General features: G+C 38.6%; 1 protein-coding gene across 1 annotated transcript in view; it reads left to right on the top strand.

Moving 5' to 3' along the window:
* The window catches only part of GTF2F2 (general transcription factor IIF subunit 2), a 150,464-nt gene that overhangs the window by 19,951 nt on the left and 109,939 nt on the right, over positions 1–20,574 (top strand). Inside the window, exons 3-4 of the mRNA XM_067713652.1 lie at positions 5,245–5,263; positions 6,484–6,628. Coding sequence (XP_067569753.1) covers positions 5,245–5,263; positions 6,484–6,628 — 164 coding nt within the window. The remainder of the gene's footprint in view (positions 1–5,244; positions 5,264–6,483; positions 6,629–20,574) is intronic.

The raw sequence follows: 20,574 nt of genomic DNA on the forward strand, positions 1-20,574 counted from the left end.
TTACTTGTTCAGAGTCCCCCACTTCTCCCCGCATTGGTGATTGCCCTCCTCACCCTCCTTGCGCTATAGCAACCCTTGTTAGGCTGTTGTTAACCTTTGCTGCCCTCCACAGGGATGCTCTCCTCAGCCCTTCTAGGCTTCCACCCCCTGTTGTGAGGCTGCCCTCTCCTCAAAGGCGTGCCTCCTTACCCTGCTAGGGCTCCAATAGCCTGTTTCAGTCTGTCCTTCCATGTGGATGCCCTCGCCTCACTAGGCTCTGACCCATTTCTTGTTGAGCTGTTCCGTTATGGGGTGCCCTCCTTTACCCCATGGGCTCTGGCACCTTGCCCCGGCCTGCCCTCTCTACCCCAGGCGCTTCCTTTCCACTTGGGCTATGACTGCTCTGCTCAACCCACTCTGCAGATGCCTACCTTGCTTGGCCTCCCCTATTAGTTTTTGAGCTATATTATTCAAGAAGGGGACATATGAATAGGAATTCAAAATGAAACAAAACAAAAACCACAAAAAATCCTGTGGGAGCACAGGGCTATTATTATTATTGTTTGGTTGGTTTTCTTATCCTGAAGAAGCAGGTGATTTATTGGTTATCAGTGATTAGTGAAAAGTCTGGCCCCATTGGTGTCAAATCTAAGATGTATTTTAAGAGTGTAAGAAAAAGGAAAGACATTAATTTTTTTTAAAAAGGCGAGAGGAACGAGGTTGGAGTCGAAAGAATTATCTGTGGAGTATTGAGAACCAGACTCAGAGTAACGAGAAACATTATGAGACTTTCGGTGAAAGGGTGGGCCAGGGTTTACTTCATCCATTTCTGAAGCCATTACTGTGTTTTACAATAGTGGATGTTTATAACTTTGACCACAGATCATCGTGGGAAGGGTATATTTTAGTTGTAATGTAGAATGACAAAAGGTCATGTATACTTCATACATACATATACCACGACAAAGCAATACATGATCCTTTTAACATAAATTTTAAGTTTTCAAGGGTTAATATTTATTCTAGAAAATTAACTCATCCAGAGTTGATCAATCTCTTATCATTCCAACTAAGGTGCTATTATAATATATACAGTTGTCCCTTGAACAATAAGAGTTTGAACTGCACAGGTCCACTGATTACATGGGTTTTTTTCAGTCAGTATATGCTACAGTTCCACACGTTTGCTGTTGGTTGAATCCATGGACATGGAACCATGAACATAGAGGGTGTCGTCTCTGCTCTAACCCCTGCATTGTTCAAGGGTCAACTGTATATGAAAAGGAAGTTGACCTCCCCTCCTGTGTTCCCTAATTGCATCTGGGTGATTTCTAGTCACTGACGGGAAATGGCAGCATGATCTTTAATCCATCCTTTTTCCTTTGCTGCCCACTTTCAGTCATTTCCTCTTCTATCAGTGGTGTTTTTTTTTTACATCTGTATTGGAGTACAATTGCTTTACAATGGTGTGTTAGTTTCTGCTTTATAACAAAGTGAATCAGTTATACATATACATATGTTCCCATATCTCTTCCCTCTTGCGTCTCCCTCCCTATCCCACCCCTCCAGGCGGTCACAAAGCACCGAGCTGATCTCCCTGTGCTATGCGGCTGCTTCCCACTAGCTGTCTACCTTACGTTTGGTAGTGTATATATGTCCATGCCTCTCTCTCGCTTTGTCACAGCTTACCCTTCCCCCTCCCCATATCCTCAAGTCCATTCTCTAGTAGGTCTGTGTCTTTATTCCTGTCTTACCCCTAGGTTCTTCATGACATTTTTTTTTCTTAAATTCCATATATATGTGTCAGCATACGGTATTTGTCTTTCTCTTTCTGACTTACTTCACTCTGTATGACAGACTCTAGGTCTATCCACCTCATTACAAATAACTCAATTTCGTTCCTTTTTATGGCTGAGTAATATTCCATTGTATATATGTGCCACGTCTTCTTTATCCATTCATCCGATGATGGACACTTAGGTTGCTTCCATCTCCTGGCTATTGTAAATAGAGCTGCAATGAACATTTTGGTACATGACTCTTTTTGAATTATGGTTTTCTCAGGGTATATGCCCAGTAGTGGGATTGCTGGGTCATATGGTAATTCTATTTGTAGTTTTTTAAGGAACCTCCATACTGTTCTCCATAGTGGCTGTACCGATTCACATTCCCACCAGCAGTGCAAGAGTGTTCCCTTTTCTCCATACCCTCTCCAGCATTTATTGTTTCTAGATTTTTTGATGATGGCCACACTCCTCCTTGAATTCTACAGCTGTCTGGTTCAGGCCTTCATTACTTTTTATATGCGTTTCTGCATTAACCTCAGTTCAATTCAGTAAACATTACGTGAGTGCCTTCTGTGTCTTTCCCTTTGCTTTGCCTACAGTGCCTCTCTCTTAGGGTAGCTAAATTCAATTCCTCTACAAGGAAAGTTCTGGAGAGATAGGGAAGGGACTGTAGTGAATTCAGTGCCTGACTGTCTGCATGTTGAGGGGATTGTTGTCATGCTGAATTGGGAGCACATTGTTGCCAGATCTTCCGGTCTTGTAAGAGAAGCTGGAAATTCATTATTTTTATGTGAAATCTTAAACTTTTTTCACCTCGCTTCTAGGTACTTCCCCAACAAAAAGAAGATTGATATTGTATTTTAATGTATGAAAGACTGGGAATTCCTACAGTAAATGAATCTCTGTAAGAATCTGGAATCCTTAGTCTGGCCTAAAAGGCTCTTTACCACTTGACTCCAACCTACCGTTCACTGATGTTAGAAGGACTATGCTGGATACTTTCTCATTTCTGGTGTTTAGTTGGATTCTTCTCTTAGCCTGGAATGGCCACTTGTTGTTGATCTCATCCCCCACTCAGTTCATCTTTTCCTAGCTTTCATATCTGCATTTCCATGACAGTTTGTTATACCTCTGTCTTGAAGTTATTGTCCTGTTTGTAGTTGTTCATGGATTGGAGCTGTTTTTTTTTTTCATTAGACTGAGACCTTCTTGAGGATAAAGACCTATACTCATACTATACCATGCACTTGTCACAGTGCCTAGTGGATGTATAGCAGACACTTAATGACAGTGAATGACTGAACCACTGAAGGAAGACAGGTTGGAACTCAGCCGGGTGTTATGGAGAACTAGTAGTTTTCTAACTGGTCTTCATATCCATTCTATGTATATTTTCTGATGTCAGTTTCTTGGAACATGTCTTTGTACTTGTTATACTTTGGTTCAAACAATGCTTGTAGCTCTCCATTGCCTAAAGAGTGAAGTCCATGCTCTGTGCTGTGATATTCAAGATCTTATATGGTCTGGCCCCATTTCTCCTTTATAGTTCATCTCCTACTATTCTTTATTTTGTACTTTCCCCCCCAGCCAAATCTGATCACATTTTCCTGGCTTTGCTTAGCAATTTACTTTGCTTTTTTTTTTTGGCCCTGTCACGAAGCATGCAGGATCTTAGTTCCCCCGACCTGGGATCAAACCTGCGTCCCCTATAGTGGAAGTGCAGAGTCTTAACCACTCGACTGCCAGGAAAGTCCCACTTAGCTATTTACTTTTTTTTTTTTAACATCTTTATTGGAGTATAATTGCTTTACAATGGTGTGTTAGTTTCTGCTTTATAACAAAGTGAATCAGTTATACATATACATATGTTCCCATATCTCTTCCCTTTTGCGTCTCCCTCCCTCCCACCCTAGGTATCCCACCCCTTTAGGTGGTCACAAAGCACCGAGCTGATCTCCCTGTGCTATGCGGCTGCTTCCCACTAGCTATCTGTTTTACGTTTGATACTATAGCTCAAAAGCTGCCTCTTGTTGAGCCAGTCCTTAACTCTTAAAATGGAAGAAGTGGTGTACGCCTACCTAATCCTAGCACACTGTGGCTCTCTTAATTAAAATTAAAATTTATCTCACTTTATAGTTATGGATTTAGCTTTTTTTTTTTTTTTTTTTTTTTGTGGTATGCGGGCCTCTCACTGTTGTGGCCTCTCCTGTTGTGGAGCACAGGCTCTGTGGTCATGGCTCATGGGCCCAGCCGCTCCGCGGCATGTGGGGTCTTCCCGGACCAGGGCGCGAACCCGTGTCTCCTGCATTGGCAGGCGGACTCTCAACCACTGCGCCACCAGGGAAGCCCCTGGATTTAGCTTTTATATCTTCTGCTGGCTGGGGATAGGGGCCTTCCACTCAGTACTTTTCAGGTATTTAATACATGATTTTTTTTTTAATTAGGCTATTATTAGGGTGTACATTGATCCCATATTTATTAAAAAAAGAAAAAGAAAAATTAAAAAATGTAATTCAAATAAAAATCGTATGGAAGGATATTTACTGGGGATAGCAGTAGATGTTAACAGTAGAATCTTGGCTAATTTAAAACTTTTGGCTTGTCTGTAATAAAATTATTTCTACATGGGCATATATTATTTTTATAGCAGAGAAAATTGCTTATAATTTAAAAATAATTTTTGATCTTTAAGATTTTGTTAGGTAAGTGAAACTTCTTCAGCTAGACAAAATAAATAGTAAAATTTGTTGAAGTTCTATATATCTGGTATTAAATATGCCATTCACATGCTGCTGAATGCTAAAAATACTCAGAGGGCTACTCTGGTGGCGCAGTGGTTAAGAATCCACCTGTGAATGCAGGGGACACGGGTTCGAGCCCTGGTCCAGGAAGATCCCACATGCCGTGGAGCAGCTAAGCCCGTGCGCCACAACTCCTGAGCCTGTGCTCTAGAGCCCACAAGCCACAACTACTAAGCTCGTGTGCCACAACTACTGAAGCCAGCATGCCTAGAGCCGTGCTCCGCAGCAAGAGAAGCCACCGCAATGAGAAGCCCACACACCGCAACGAAGAGTAGCCCCCGCTCGCCGCAACTAGAGAAAGCCCGCATGCAGAAACGAAGACCCAACGCAGCCAAAAATAATAAATAAATAATAAATTAAAATACTCAGAAATTAAAATAAGAATTGTAATAAGATCATTATTTGGATAAAATATTATTAGGTCAGGTTGTAATAGTGTTAAGAGACACAAACTCATAATATCTAAAATACTCATGTGGGATTAATGTGTATTTGTTTTTCCTATAGGATTACAAATAGAATAGTTTAGGAGAGCCAAGGATAAATATTAGTTAATCTCTGTAAATGTAATATTTTTATGTAAATATGAAGTAGCATTATTTCTTTTAGTTCTTAGCTTACATTTGAAAAAAATATGAAATTAAATAATTGAAAATTTTTTCTTTCCTCTCTTTCAGAAATCAAGGAAGGACCGAGGTAAGATTATTTCTATGGAAATTTTATTTAAAACATTAGATTATTTTACTATACATTAGTAATAGTAAAGAGAGGGTAGTGTTTGCATTCTGGAAAACTCCACATCAAGCTGGTGGCTGGTCAGGAACACATACTAGTATAAACGCCACTCTTGTGTGAATGAATAGGCTCCTTTCTAGCTGTTCATGCTTAGCATTTTTCTACTTTGACCTAAATATCCCCTCTCTGGTACTATGAAAGTTAGTATTGTTTCAGTAATACTTTAAACATTATTTCAGGTTGGCAAATGCATTTGATTTGGAGTTTTGAAGGCTTTAGATTTTGACCCATTAAGTCCAGGACATAATTTGCAGTACCTTTCACATAGTAGAGACACATTTAATAATACTTCATAATCTTTCTACGTGGTTAAGAGATCAGTGTGTTAAGTTTATAAATCCCTTTGATGTAAAATTCGGGGAGATATGGTAAAAATCATTTTGAAAGAACACCTACTGTGTCTTTTTATTCTAAACCTCAATATTGAGTTATCCTTACGAATATTTAGTTGTATTTGTTGAAATATTCAAAAGTAAAACAGCACCGTGTACTCATACAGTTACTGGATCTAAAAAGAAAGACATCCTCTGCTTATGGGAGTGTTTAAGCTTCCTGAGTAAATAGCTCACTTCCCCCTGCTTCAAGTACAGTCGCTTTCTTAATACTTTTAAAATGTTCGGTCATTCAGCGAACAGTGTTTTCCTTCTGTGTGCCAGGCATTTTGCTAGGAGATGGATGGATGAATGGATGGATAGATCTGTCTGTCTGTCTGTCTATCTATCTGTCAGTCTATCCATCCATCCATCCACCTAATACTTATCTAATTTATTTAGGGGTATAAATATAACAAGACATGGTTTCTTCCTTGACCTCAGACACCTTAGGAAAAAAATTTATTTCTATTTTGTAAATAGAAGTTTTTCCAGCCATAGACCAGAGAAAACATTTGAAAGCTGTCTATATAATGGTAGATTAGCCCCATTATTCTGAGAAAAGGGGATAGATTCTCCTATTAGGACTAATTATTAAAAATTTTTTGATAAAGTTTTTAAAAAATGCTTAATAAAATGACTGGAAAAGATTCACATTAAAAAAGTATTTGATTTATAGTTAGAATTTCTGTACAGATACTTTGAATACAGAAATCTATTGTAATAAGCTCTGGTTAATGTGTCTCCTAGGTGTCATTTACTTTGAATGAGGATCTTGCAAACATTCATGATATTGGCGGGAAACCAGCTTCAGTCAGTGCTCCTAGAGAACATCCATTTGTCTTGCAAAGTGTTGGAGGACAGACATTAACGGTGTTTACTGAGAGCTCATCAGGTAAGTGGGAAGAGAATTATTTAAATGCAATTCCTGTACATGTTGTGTAGATTTTCTCTCTCAGCGCATACTCTAAGGTCATTACCAGGGCTGTTCCACCTGTTGTTCTTTCTACCTCTTATTCATATCATACTACTTCTCTGCGCTAAGTACTTTCCTGTGACTGATGAAATTTTGGCTGTTACTGGAAGGGTTTAATTTCCATTTGGGGCATGAAGAAATAGAACAAAGCAGGTGGAAGAGTGTGGTGCATCAAGCTGTCTTCTAGGATGTTGAGGAAACAGTATTATGAGTTTTGCCAAGATAAGGTCATCCTTGCCTGTTTTGGTAAATTAATATTCAGTAACTATAAGTTGTGTTTTAAAAAGTACTGCTGAATATTAGGGAATATTTAGTCAAACTAGAGGGAATATTTTGGCTCTTGCATGCTTTCTATACTTTTTAATGCATAGGAATTAATTTCTTTTCATTGGTATCAACTTCTAAGAAAACTGTGTATAGTTTTTACTTTTGTGTGTTTGCTCTCAGATGTTTTAACAGTTCAGTAAATCAGAGCAGGTGTTTCAGTTTGTGAATTAAATATAAAGGGAACTTTTTTTGTGGCATATGTAAGAGTATATGTTTATTTTCATTGTTTCTTGGTTTTAAGCTTCACTGAATTTAGCATATTAGTAGTAAAGCAGCAGGCCACCTCACTTTAACAGAACTAATTTCTCTTACCTGATTCAGAAAGTTTATTGGTTGTTTAAAAGAAAAACATCCATGGTTTTGTTGTATTTTCATTAAACATTACAAAGAAAGCTGTAAGATTGAGGACACGGGGAGGGGGAAGGGTAAACTGGGACGAAGTGAGAGAGTGGCATGGACTTATATATACTACCAAATGTAAAACAGATAGCTAGTGGGAAGCAGCCGCATAGCACAGGGAGATCAGCTCGGTGCTTTGTGACCACCTAGAGGGGTGGGATGGGGGGAGTGGGAGGGAGACGCAAGACAGAGGACATATGAGGATGTATGTTTATGTATAGCTGATTCACTTTGTTATACAGCAGAAACTAACACACCATTGTAAGGCAATTATACTCCGATAAGATGTTAGAAAAAAAAAAGCTGTAAGAAATTATAATATGTTAAGACATTATTGTTTAAATAGAGTATACAGTTGATCCTTGAAAAATGGGAAGGTTAAGGGCAGCAGCCCTCACAGAGTTGAAAATGCGCATGTAATTTACAGGGGGCTCTCTGTATCCAAGCTTCCTCCATATCTGTGGTTCTGTGTGCTCAAACTTAACAACTGTAGATTGTGTAGTACTGTAGTATTTACCATTGAGAAAAATCCACATATAAGTAGACCTGTGCAGTTCAGACCCATGTTGTTCAGGCGTCACCTGTACTCAGATAAATTTTTTGTGGTGTCTTGGATTGCCAATAACTGCATAAATTGATGTCAAAAAAATTAGTCTTGTTTTTCCCCCTGGGACGTAGAATTTAAAAAATGGTAAGGTAAAAGATTTGTATTATTACATTATTCTGTTACCATAATAATTTGTAGTGTAATATTATGGGAAGTAGAAAACGTTAAACGTATGCATTTTCTCCTGGAGAAGATTCAGCCATTCAACAAATATTTATTGTATGCTACGTTGTGCAGGGCATAGCATAGGCACATCCAAGGAATCTGAATTAGTCTTGCAACTGATGGGATTTAATAAGACCTATTGAACCTGTGAGGTTTTCTCTACTTTTGTGTGTGTCCCTGGAGTAGAAGAGGTGTTGGCACCAATATGATAAAAAGGAAGCAGTCTGGAAAAAAGCTTGAGGTAGGGAAACTTGAGCTTCCTTGGTAGAAAAAGGTGCCCTATTTCAGATTTTTTACCTCTTATCAAGTTGCTCATTTTTCCAAAGCATGATTCATTGCTGGTACGTATACAGAGGACAGTGGTTTAGAAAGCTAAGGTTTGTTACCCTCAAAATTAATCTTTCATTTCTAACCTCGTAAATCCTTTAGTTAGCATTGTGATCTTTTTGAACATTTTGTATTCACGTTTCTGGTTACAGTGTACTCCAAAGTGAACATGATATTATAAGGATTATCTTGCCAGGAATATGGAAAAAGATCAAGATTGTCATCCTTCTTCTGGAGTTTGTACAATATGTTCTTGCTTTGTAGAACTGTGACAATACAAGTGCAGCTCTAAGTTGCTATTAGATGGTGCACTATAAGGGAGGTCTTTGCTGCCTAATCTCAGTCATTTCTGTTTCATGTCATTGTTCCTTAACTCTCTTTGCACCTTTTTAGGCCTTAATTTCCTTATTTATGAAATACAGATAATAGTTATTTACATTAGTGCATAAATATGAATATATTTAAAACACTTTGAATACTTGGTATATAGTACATGCTCAGTAACTATTAGCTGTTATTACTATTATTAATATTAGATTTTACCTTTAAACACTTTAGGTTTCAAATGTATTTTAAGGTGTGTGCATGCATTTTACCTATATCTGGGTGTATATCACTTGATAAAATTCAACCAGAAGAGATTTTTATGTTCAGTGTTTTTAATTGCCTGGAGGACCAGGAAGAATGCTCTAGAATTGTTAACGGTTCATTTCCTTTTCTGAGCCTTGCGTCATTTGCTATTTCTACTCATTAAGGTATCAGTTGTACAGCTGGGTTCCTTGGCTCTCTAGGAAGTCATAAATAGACAACAGGGACTCTGTGACTGCTGTGACATGTTTAAAATGCTAGCTAAGTGTATATCTGCATGTTTTTCTGCAGGACAGGACCCTAGCTTTCATTGGGGTCTCAGAGGGATCTGGGACCCAAAAAAGCTGAAGAGCCACCACTCTAGTATTAGCTTGGTTTGTCATGAACCTGCCAAAGTGTAAGTGACTGAGTCATCTTACAATGAGCAAGCCATTTATTTTACATTGAAATATACATGGAGGCGGACATTATCCTGAATATTTTTCCATTTTTCTCTCAAGCAAAGAACTGTACCTTCTTATTAAAAAAAAATTGCTTTTCTGGGCTCTTTATTTCTTTTTACTAGTGCCCAGGTCTATAAAACAGAATTTTATAAGAAAAGATTAGACCTTCACTTAAGTTCAGTGTGTTGAGTTTAATTTTAATAGCTTTATTTTCTCAGTTAACATACTTTTGTCGGTTTTTGAGAGACCTCTTTTGAGCCAGTTTTTCTAATGGTTGAATTCTAAATATTTGAGTGTCTTTGGGGTGATGGGGTTAGAGGGGCCTGATGATATGTTTTACAATGCTTTCTCCTTAATTAAAACAATCTGCATTTTATGAGCATTTGATGAACACAATTCATTTGTTTCTAGTTGAGCATTCCTATCTCAGAGAATGGGTTTCATTTTTTTTTTTGGGGGGGGTTTCATTTTTAAGGGCCATTTAGATTAGCCCTTCTTCCACCTCCAGATTTCTCCGTGAAATTCCAGATAATCTATTTTCTCTATTAAATATTTCCATGGGGATCTCTATTAGCTTATCTCTCTACCCTCATCTACATGGAAAAGCCTCATGTGTTTGGCCTTTTTTTTTTGTTTTCCTTGGGTCTTCAGTTTAGTATTTTTATCTACTATTTTCTGGTAACCAGATAACTTCTGTTTCTTTTGTCCTTTGTACGACTACCTTTGCTCAAACTTACGTTTTCATTTTACAATTGCCAATTCTAGACTAAAAGTTGTTCAACAGATATTTTTGATGCTAGGCTCTACGCTAGAATAAGACTCGACTCCTGTCCAGTTGGGCAACTGATATGTGAAAAAATAATTGCTACAGAAAGTGCTCTGTTAGAGTTATGTACAAAAAAGAGTATGTACTTTGCCTGAAGGAAATGGGAGAGGCTTCAAAAGTGGAGAAAATATTTGAACTGGACCTCAAATATATGAATAAGTGCACATCAATAGGAGGGAAGAAAGTGAAGATAAAATTTATTTCTCTCACCTTCAAGTATCCTATTCTTCACTTAGCTTTCTGCTACCTGTCATACTCTGTCATCATCTAAAATCCGTTCAATGGTCCTGGTTAGATCAAAGCAAAAAAGCTCAGTTGTGGATTTCATAGTCTAGTTTAGAGATGAAAATCTTTGTACTGGTACAGTGGCAGTGGAAAAGAGGGCTCCTGTTCTAGAGATATTAGAGGAAATTTGACAGCTTTTGGTGATGAATTGACTGGGCAGGGACTGGAAGAGTGAGAAGTCTAGAATGGTTTCCAAGCTTCTTTGACTTGAGAATCTGGTTGAATGGTGAGACCGTTACTGAGTTAGAAAGTATTGGAAGAAATGGGCAGGCTTGGAGCTGATAGAGACAAGGTGACTTTTTTGCTCAAGTTTTCATTATCTTTTTTTTTTAAATCTATTTATTTTAGTTATTTATTTTTGGCTGCGTTGGGTCTTCGTTGCTGCATGCGGGCTTTCTCTAGTTGCGGTGAGCAGGGGATACTCTTCATTGCGGTGCATGGGCTTTTTCTTGCGGTGGCTCCTCTTGTTGTGGAGCACGGGCTCTAGGCGCATGGGCTTCAGTAGTTGTGGCTTGCAGGCTCAGTAGTTGTGGCTCATGGGTTCTAGAGCGCAGGCTCAGTAGTTGTGGCACACGGGCTTCGTTGCTCCACGGCATGTGGGATCTTCCCGGACCAGGGCTCAAACCCGTGTCCCCTGCATTAGCAGGCGGATTCTTAACCACTGCGCCACCAGAGAAGCCCCAGTTTTCATTATCTTTGACCCCTTTTTAGCAGCTTGTTGTTAATTTAAAAAATTGGTATTTGTACCTAGTTTTTGCAAGCCCTCTTTTACTTAGGCCTGCGATACTTCAGTGAGCAAAATCTCAGCTTTCATAGTGCTTACATTTTAGTAAGAGGAGACAGTAACAAATAGTAAACATAATAAATAAATTGCATTGCAGCCTAGAAGGTGGTAAGTTCTCTGGGAAAAAAGCAGGAAGTGGGATCAGGAGTACTAGGTTGAGGGTGGGGCTTGAAATTTTAAATAGTGTGGTCAGATGTGGGCTCGTTGAGAAGGCGGGATTTGAACTAAGTCTTGAAAGAGGCAAAGGGTAGCCTTGTGGAGTTAGTTATCCAGCTAGGAGTCTTCAAGGCAGAGGGAACACATTTGCCCTAAGGTGGGAGCAAGCCTGGGATGTTCTAGGAGAAGCAAGGAAGTCAGTGTGGGCAGAATCGATGGGCAGAGGGAAGAGGCCATTAGGCTGGAGAGGAAGGGGGTTGGCAGTGGCAGATCATGAAGGGATTTGTGAACCATTATAAGGGTTTTGGATTTTACTGAGTGAAATGGGGAGCCACTGGGGGGTTTTGAGCAGTGTAGTGATATACTCTGACTTACATTTTGAAGGCCCTCTCTGGCCAGTTGAGAAGAGACCATGAGGACAAGGGTAGCAGCTAGAGGCTATTGCAGTAATCCAGGGAGAGATGACAGAGACTTGGACCAGTGTGGCAGCAGTGACAAAGGTCTATTTTCTCATCTGATGTTCATCCCATCTTTAGTTGTCTTAACAGACAATCCACTTGGATTTCTTATCACCTGAAACTCGGAAGTTATGAAATCAAATTGACTTCTACATTCCTTTATTCTCTATGTATCCATATTTCTGTCAGTGATAACATCATTCTTCTGTTCTCTTGGCCATGATAGTTCTTGGCCTCCTCTAACTCTCACATTCAGTCAGTTGCCCACTTGGTCATTCCCATAGTAGACATCACACATATACATTTCTCGATACCACTTAATCCAAAATCCTCTGAAAACTTCACCCATCCTCTCTACCCTCTTCTAGTCCAATCTGTTGGAATCCCTTCTCTCTCATAGTAGCTTCCTGGCACTGCTGCCTCTCCTTTTCCCCTTGTTTTCCTCTGCAGGAATTTGTTTGCCTTTTACAGTCATAACCATTCTGCCCTTTATGGCTGTAGCCTTTTGATTTGATTGATTCTTCCTTCATCTGGACTTGCGTGGCAGTAACGTTTGTATTACTCATTTTGTCCCGGAATTAAACCTTATGGGCAGGGGACTGTGGCTCATGCTTGTCTCCAGAGTGTCTATTGTAGGACTGAGCACATAGCACATGGGCTTGTTAAAGCAAATATGTGTGGAAGTAGTTTGTTTTCCTTTATTTTCTCCTAAGAATTACTAATACTCTAAAGGTACTCTTTAGCGTGTTTTTAAGTGAGATGGCTTGTTAGTGACAAAAGGGTAGATTTTCTTCCTTCTTTTTCTTAGGACACTTGAGGTTCAAAATTGAATATTAAATTCCTTTGTTCCCTACTTTATTTCTTGCTCATTATATTTTTATTTTGGCACAGATGATTCTTCTACTTTCTCTTTGCTAATCAGATTAGTTCAGTGCTGTGTGATGTGACACTTGGTTAGCCACTGGACACATTATAATAATGCTTGGTGCATTTCCCCTGTTTGTTGAGAGTCAGTTGGTTTGAATTAAGCTTTATGTGTATCTGTGTGTGCTTTATAGCTTTCAAACTACAGCTGTTTTCTTTTTTGAATTTTTTTCTTATCACTGCTTTTACATGAATTATACTGTTGCATAAATTATCACCATCTGTATATTACTAATTGCCATTGCAGTGGGACTCTGAGATTTTTTTTTAACCAAAGTATAGTTGATTTATAATGTTGCATTAATTTCTGCTGTACAGCAAAGTGATTCAGTTATACATATATATATATATATATATATTCCTTTTAAAATTCTTTTCCATTAAGGTTTATCACAGGGATATTGAATATCCCTGTGCTATACAGTAGGACCTTGTTGCTTATCAATTCTATATGTAATGATTTGCATTTGCTAACCCCAAACTCCCAATCCGTCTTTCCCTCACCCCCTTTCCCTTTTGGTAATCATAAATTTGTTTTCTGTGTCTCTGAGTCTCTTTCTGTTTTGTAAATAAGTTCATTTGTATTATATTTTTAGATTCCACATATAAGTGATATCATATGATATCTGCCTTTCTCTGTCTCACCTACTTCACTGACTGTGATAATCTCTAAGTCCATCCATGTTGCTGCAAATGGCATTATTTCATTCTTTTTTATGGTGGGTAGTAGTATTCCATTGTGTATATGTACCACATCATCTTTATCCATTCATCTGTTGATGGACATTTAGGTTGTCTCCATGTCTTAGCTATTGTGAATACTGCTTTTGTGAACATAGGGGTGCATGTATCTTTGAATTATAGTTGGACTATATTCTTGGTTACATTTGCTGTGACACATAGTGTCTCGTTTTATATTCTCATAACTATTTGGTTTAGAAAAATTGAAGGAACTTTTTACTAAGGTCTATGTCTTTCTTGTCATTAAGCAGTGATAGCTAAACAGAAGTAGGTAACCTGTTGAGTACTTATTTTTTCACTGTGTTAAGCAATTTACAGGAATTATTTATTTCACCCAACAAGCCTATGAGGTAGGCACTATTGTTATTTTATTGATGAGAGAAATGGAGTGTACATAGGATATAATCTAACCAACATACAGCTTGTAGACCTGTGCCCTTAATCATCATTCTAGTGGTTTTCAGAGTGTAGGTGCAAAATCAATTTTGTGAGTAATTGGCACCATTAAAAAAAGAAAGCGAGAAACAGAATGGAAAAAAGTTAGCTTTTTATTTTGGAACATTTCAAACATGCGCTGAAGTAGCATATTATAATAAACCCTGTGTACTGTCCCCACCCAGCTTTTTTAACATGCTGTCAGTGATAAAGAACAAATTACTTTTATAAAAAGGCATTTTGCTTTCTTCATATATATTTGCACCCTCATTGCCCTGCTGCAGTTTGTCTCCTAAGCCTCTGTAAGGCCTATCACTGTGATTTTATCAAAGTGATGTATAGCTTCACTTATTCTAAACCTCAATTCCTTCGTAAATTCCCTATTGCGTTTGCCCTGCAGAAACAAAAATAATCTGTCTGATCATTGTCTGTCTGCAGATTATCAATATGTTTTTAACCTGCCTCTTTCCAGGTGGGTATTTGTGTTTATGTATTATCTAGTGCAGCGGTTTCCACCTGGGGGCTGCTTTGGCAGCATCCAGAGACGTTTTTGACTGTCACACTGGCTGCATGTTCCTGGCATCTGGTGATTGGGGATGCCACCAAACATCCTGCTGTGCACAGGGACAGCCCCTCGCAACACAGAATTACCCAGCCCAAATGTCAGTAGTGCCAAGGATGAGAAACCCTTGTCTAGTGTAAGAGAAGCTGTTAGTTTTAGTGGACAAGCTATTTGGTATAACTACGGATCAGATTAAAGTTATAAAATAAAAATGCCTTTTTTTTTTTTTGACGGAGCCAACGGGAGTGACCAGAACCTGTTCACCTCCCCAATAGTTGGTTTTTGTTCTTCTCCTCCTGTTCTTCCCCTTCCCGTCCTCCTTCTGCCTTTTTTCTTCCTTTTGTTGTATCAGAAGAAATTTCTGTGCTTTTAGGAGACTGCTCTTGAGACAGCTTAACTTTTGGTTGGAGCATTTAATCCATTTACGTTTAAGGTAATTATCGATATATATTTTCCTATTGCAATTTTCTTAATTGTTTTGGGTTTGTTTTTGTAGGTCTTTTTTCTTCCCTTACTCTTGTTCTCACCTCTGTGTTTCCCACCTACAGAAGTTCCTTTAGCATTTGTTGTAAAGCTGGTTTGATGGTGCTGAATTGTCTTAGCTTTTGCTTGTCTGTAAAGCTTTTGATTTCTCCGTCAAATCTGAATGAGAGCCTTGCTGGGTAGAGAATTAACGTGATGAAAGGTTTTTCCTTTTCATCACTTTAAATATATCATGCTACTCCCTTCTGGCCTGCAGCTTAACTTTTCATTGTGGAAAAAATTTTAAGCATATACAAAAGTAGAGAAATAGTATAGTGAAACTCCATGTGCCTGTCATCCAACTTCAGAGGATCAACATTTGGTCAGTCTTGCTTCAGCTATAGCCCAGCCACTGCCCTTTGTACCTCACAAGGTTATTTTATCTCACACAGCATATCATTCCATCTTTAAATTCTTAGTACATGTCTCCATAAGGATTCCTTTTTAAAAAATACATAACCACAGTACCATTATGGTACCTAAGAAAATGAACATTAATTCCAAAATATCATCATAGATGTAGTCAGCGGAAACTCTTTAATGCTCAGACTCCAGTGTTTCTTGATTGTTTTTCCTCTTTACGTTCTGTTTTCTGATTTGTGGTTCAACTTTATCTGAAATCACAGTGGTTTGCAATTTAACAGGTTACAGTGTCCACTTACGAAGGCACCACTGGAGAAAATACAGTTCATCAAGTCATTTGTATTACTGTGAAGGCATGAAGCAATCTTTCTGCAGAACTGCTTCAGGAATTTGGCTGGCAAAGAAGTGACAGAATAGGAAATCATTTTTAGAGCTGTACCAAGGCACTGATGTCAAATTTGTAACACTGTTGGAGAGGGAAATACTTAAACTGTGTTTACCGAATGTCATGGATTATTTTCAGATTGCATAAAGTTAAAGTTAACAAATAGATACATTTAGAAAGAAGAAAATGTTGTCAGCACAACATGACCAAACTCTAAAGGCGTAGAGGGCTTTTAAAATAAAAGTTAACAATAAAATAGAAGCTGTGTAAGAATTTATATGATGAATGGACTAAAAAATGTTATTTAATCCAATATAGTTACTATGAGTAGGGAAGTACTAGTCTATCTCAATATAAACAATAGGGACATATACAATTTGTGTACAGACCTCAATTTAGAATATCAGTTTGGAAAATTAAAGAAATTGATCAAGAAGACTAGAGAAACCGATCTCATCTAAGTTGAGTTTAAGTTTAAAATAAACCTCTTGAAAGTTAGGTCAGTTATATGTCTTTAATGCAAAATGACTTAATAAACATTTTTAAGTTCTTAAATAAAACCTTATTCTTACATGTTCTTACCAGCTGTTAGACATAGACAGCTGTGGCCTGGCCAGAGGTGAAGCATTGATGGAGAGCCAGTGTATTCTGAAAGACTGTGTTTGAAAAGAAATTCAGCTGAAGTCTGTTTTTTAGTTTATTGTAAGAACCATGTGTATGTGTATCAGTCCTCAGTTTCTTGCTTATATTGTATCATTAGCTATTCCAAAAGAAGAAGGGGAAAACTCTACAGACACACTGTTTTTACATTTTTTTCTCTTCTCTTTAAAAGAGCCTTTCTGGAGAATATTTTATGATTGGAAGTTGTGGCCTTCTCTGCTCATAGAGAAAAAAAGCACACCACCCAGGGTCGTTTACAGCTTTGGTTTCTTTTATATAACTATGCAGAACTTAATAACTATGAGGATTTGGCAGATTTTTTCTTTGTAACTTGTTATGTATCATAGCTAAACAATGTCTTGAGACGAGCACCTCTACTGTTTAGCAAAGGAAAATGTCTATTGATTTAGAGCAGTTCTCAGTCCTTTTTCTGCATCTTCTAGGTGAAGGGTGATGTTTCTTACATTTCCAAGTTAGGGACAGATTCCCCTGGTTTAGGAACTGTGACCTACATGCCCTAGATGCTCTCAGTGCCCTCCCAGAGTCCCTCAGCCCTTGCCATTTCTGTGCACACTGGCCAACTTCTAAATCCCAATATCTGTATCTCTGCCTGAGAGCTTTCTCTGTTGCCAGCTCCTCTGCTGGCCTGGAGGACGGGTCAGAAATGTCACGGTATTAGCCCTCACTCTGGGAGCGGCCCTCAACCAATATCTGAAAGGAGTTGGTGGGTAAATACCCAGCTCCCTTAACCCTCAGGTGGGGTGACCCGGGGCACCCGTCCTACACTGTCTTGCAGAGTTCTGCAGCAGAACTGCAGTTGTTCTGCAGTTGTCCACAATGGCATGCAACTGGTACCCGTTTTCTAGACTCAGCTCTTTATTGACTTCTTTCTTCTTCCTGTCTCTTTTCCCCATTCCTCTTCCAGTGTTTCCTGGGATCACCTTACAAATAAACTACCTGAACTTTAAAACCTTGTCTCAGTCAGCTTCTGGAGAAATACAAACCAAGATAGAGATAGTAAACTATAGCCCTACCTTTATTCAGAAAGTGAAAATGATGTCTTTATAGGGATTACCTTGGCACCCGTGATCAGGATGACTGATCACGCTGCTATTGCCTTCACTGGGCTTTTACCACCGTCTCCCCGCAGTCCCCCAGGGTAATCCTGTCTTTTTTCATCCCTGCCCCCTCTTCATCTGGACTTCTCCAATCCCTCCATGAACTGTGGTTATGATTCCAATAAAGTTCTCTTAGAGACTGCCTCTGATCTTTTTGGATTTCAGCATCTAGTTTTTCATTTATGCAGTTTCTCTGTATTCTCCAGCTTTTTGAAATAACTACTTCAAAACCGTAGAACTTTTCCATTAGAATATAATTTACTCAGGAAGACAGTTGCAAGGGGAAAATAATACACGGCTCCTCATTAGCTGAAAAAACTATCACTTGTTGGAAACAATTTCATTTCAAGACTATAAAATTCATGAAAAGTAATTCAAATAAATTAACTGCATCACTGCTTCAACTGACATTCACTTTCCACAAAAGTCTTTACTTGCTTGAAGTCTTGTTGGAAGAAAATGTTAAAAGATATTAAGTGGGAGAAAGAAAAACTAATTGGAGCCTATGTGATAAGTTTACCAGACTGTGTGTCTCACAAAGATAACCACAGTCTCTTCCCATTAAAAAAAGAAGAATAGATAGATAGATAGATAAAATGATGGAACCATGACTCTGGTTGGTTTCTTTTTAACATGTTAGTCCTTAAGAAGTTTAATGTTTCTGATATTGCAGTATTTCTAAACAATACTGGTTGTGTCCAATAAGACCTATGCTTGAAAGATAAAAAACAATCTGTATTAGGAAGGAAACAAAGTTACTCAAGATATGTAAGCAATTAGTATAGAAAATTCAGTTTTGAATCCATGAATTCAGAAAGCACAGCTACCAGTGTTTTCTGTTTTGATATGAGTGGTGGTTACATGAATGTGTTCACTTTGTGAAAAGTCATCAAAGCTGGAAACTTATGATTTGTATACTTTTATTAAACGTAGGTTATATTTCAGTACAAATTGTATTAACAAAGCAAAGCACAAGGAGAAAACACATTTTTCTAAAAATCCAACCACATCTTTTAGTTTGTTCAAAAATTTTTAATCGCAGGTATTAAATCACATTGTATTAGTTTGCTAGGGCTGCTGTAACAAAATATCACAGACTGCGTGGCTTACACAACAAGTTTATGTTCTCACAGTTCTGGAGGCTAGAAGTCCAAGATTAAGGTGCTGGCAGGTTAGATTTCTTCTGAGGCCTCTCTCCTTGGCGTGCCCCCTTGCTGCCTCTTCACATGGTCATCCCTCTGTGAACATGCACCGCTGGTGTGTCTCTTTATGACCAAAGGACACCAGTCGTGTGGCATTAGGGCCCACCCTAACTGCAGAGTACAGTAACTGTAGAGTTACAGTTTACTATTTTTGTCTTGATTGGATTTCTCCAGAAGCTCACCCTGCGGGTTACGATATTATGACATTTGATTGGGAACCTGAGAATGACTCTGCAGCACACGATTATGTCTGTCCCATAGTTTATGCATCGTTGGAGAATAGTATATACTTCAACCAGTGGAATCATATTGGCTGAATTTACAGAATTAGAAGGAGTGCTATTTAAATGGTAATCTTCTCACATTATTAGTGGAGAGGGAGACGCCTTATGAACCAGACCATTTCTGAACAGGAGTTGTGTGTGCGCGTGTGTGTGGGGTTGTGGTGGTATTGCGATATTGGTTGGAAGCGACCTTCGTTTATGAATAAAGGTATTGTAACTCTGACATTCAAGGATGGTGGCTTTGCTGCACAGTTAAAAGGAGAGTACAGGACTTTCCTGGTGGCACAGTGGTTAAGAGTCCGCCTGCCAATGCAGGGGGCACGGGTTCGAGCCCTGGTCCAGGAAGATCCCACGTGCTGCGGAGCAGCTGAGCCCGTGTGCCACAGCTGCTGAGTCCATGTGCCACAGCCATTGAAGCTCATGTGCCAAGAGCCCGTGCTCTGCAACAGGAGAAGCAACCACAATGAGAGGCCCCCGCACCGCGATGAAGAGTGGCCCCTGCTTGCCGCAGCTAAAGAAAGCCCATGCGCAGCAACGAAGACCCAAAACAGCCAAAAATAAAAATTAATTAATTAAAAATAAATAAAGTATACAATTCGATTTTTAAAAAAAAGAGTATATTGGGAGAATAAAAAGTCATAGACTGAAGGTAGAGTTTTAGTACTAGGCCAAAGATGTTTTAGGACAAGACATTCAAAGATATTGGTTCATTATTAGAGTAAAATAGGGACCAGCAAACTCTGGCTTGTTGAAACTATCTCCCAGCCATAATATCTTTAACTTGGAAAACATGGCTCTCATGTTCCTTTTTTTTTTTTTTTTTTTGAGTTAAATTTCAAAGGTAGAAGAGGCAGTGCTTAAAGGTTATCAGGATCAGCAAGGAACTCACAAATATAACTCACTAATTTATGTGTGTTATGGCTACTAAAATACTGCTGGTGTAAGAAACTGAGTCCAGCCTTCAGGTGTATTTTATTTGGCTAGCTTTTTGTTTTGTTTTTAGTGACTATTGAGATTTTTAGGCAGGACATTTCTTCTCCAGAGGGCCAGGATAGTAACCATTATTCCTTATTAACTACTCAGTTGTTTTACATAACTCTTTTACCTGCCCCAATTTGAGACTGCCTAATTTTAGTCCAGTGTCTCTTTTTTTTTTTTCAGTCTCTTTTTTTGAGGTAGCAAAATTGTTTTGAATGCCTTTGAGAAATAGAACTAGAGGCCAGTTTTCTTATTCTGTATCCATGTCCTTCCTGCCATTGAAAGAATAGGAAAGAAGTGAAGAGATGAGTAAGAAGACAAGTTGT

Source organism: Pseudorca crassidens, chromosome 18 (assembly GCF_039906515.1).
Source record: "Pseudorca crassidens isolate mPseCra1 chromosome 18, mPseCra1.hap1, whole genome shotgun sequence".
Classification (NCBI taxonomy): domain Eukaryota; kingdom Metazoa; phylum Chordata; class Mammalia; order Artiodactyla; family Delphinidae; genus Pseudorca; species Pseudorca crassidens.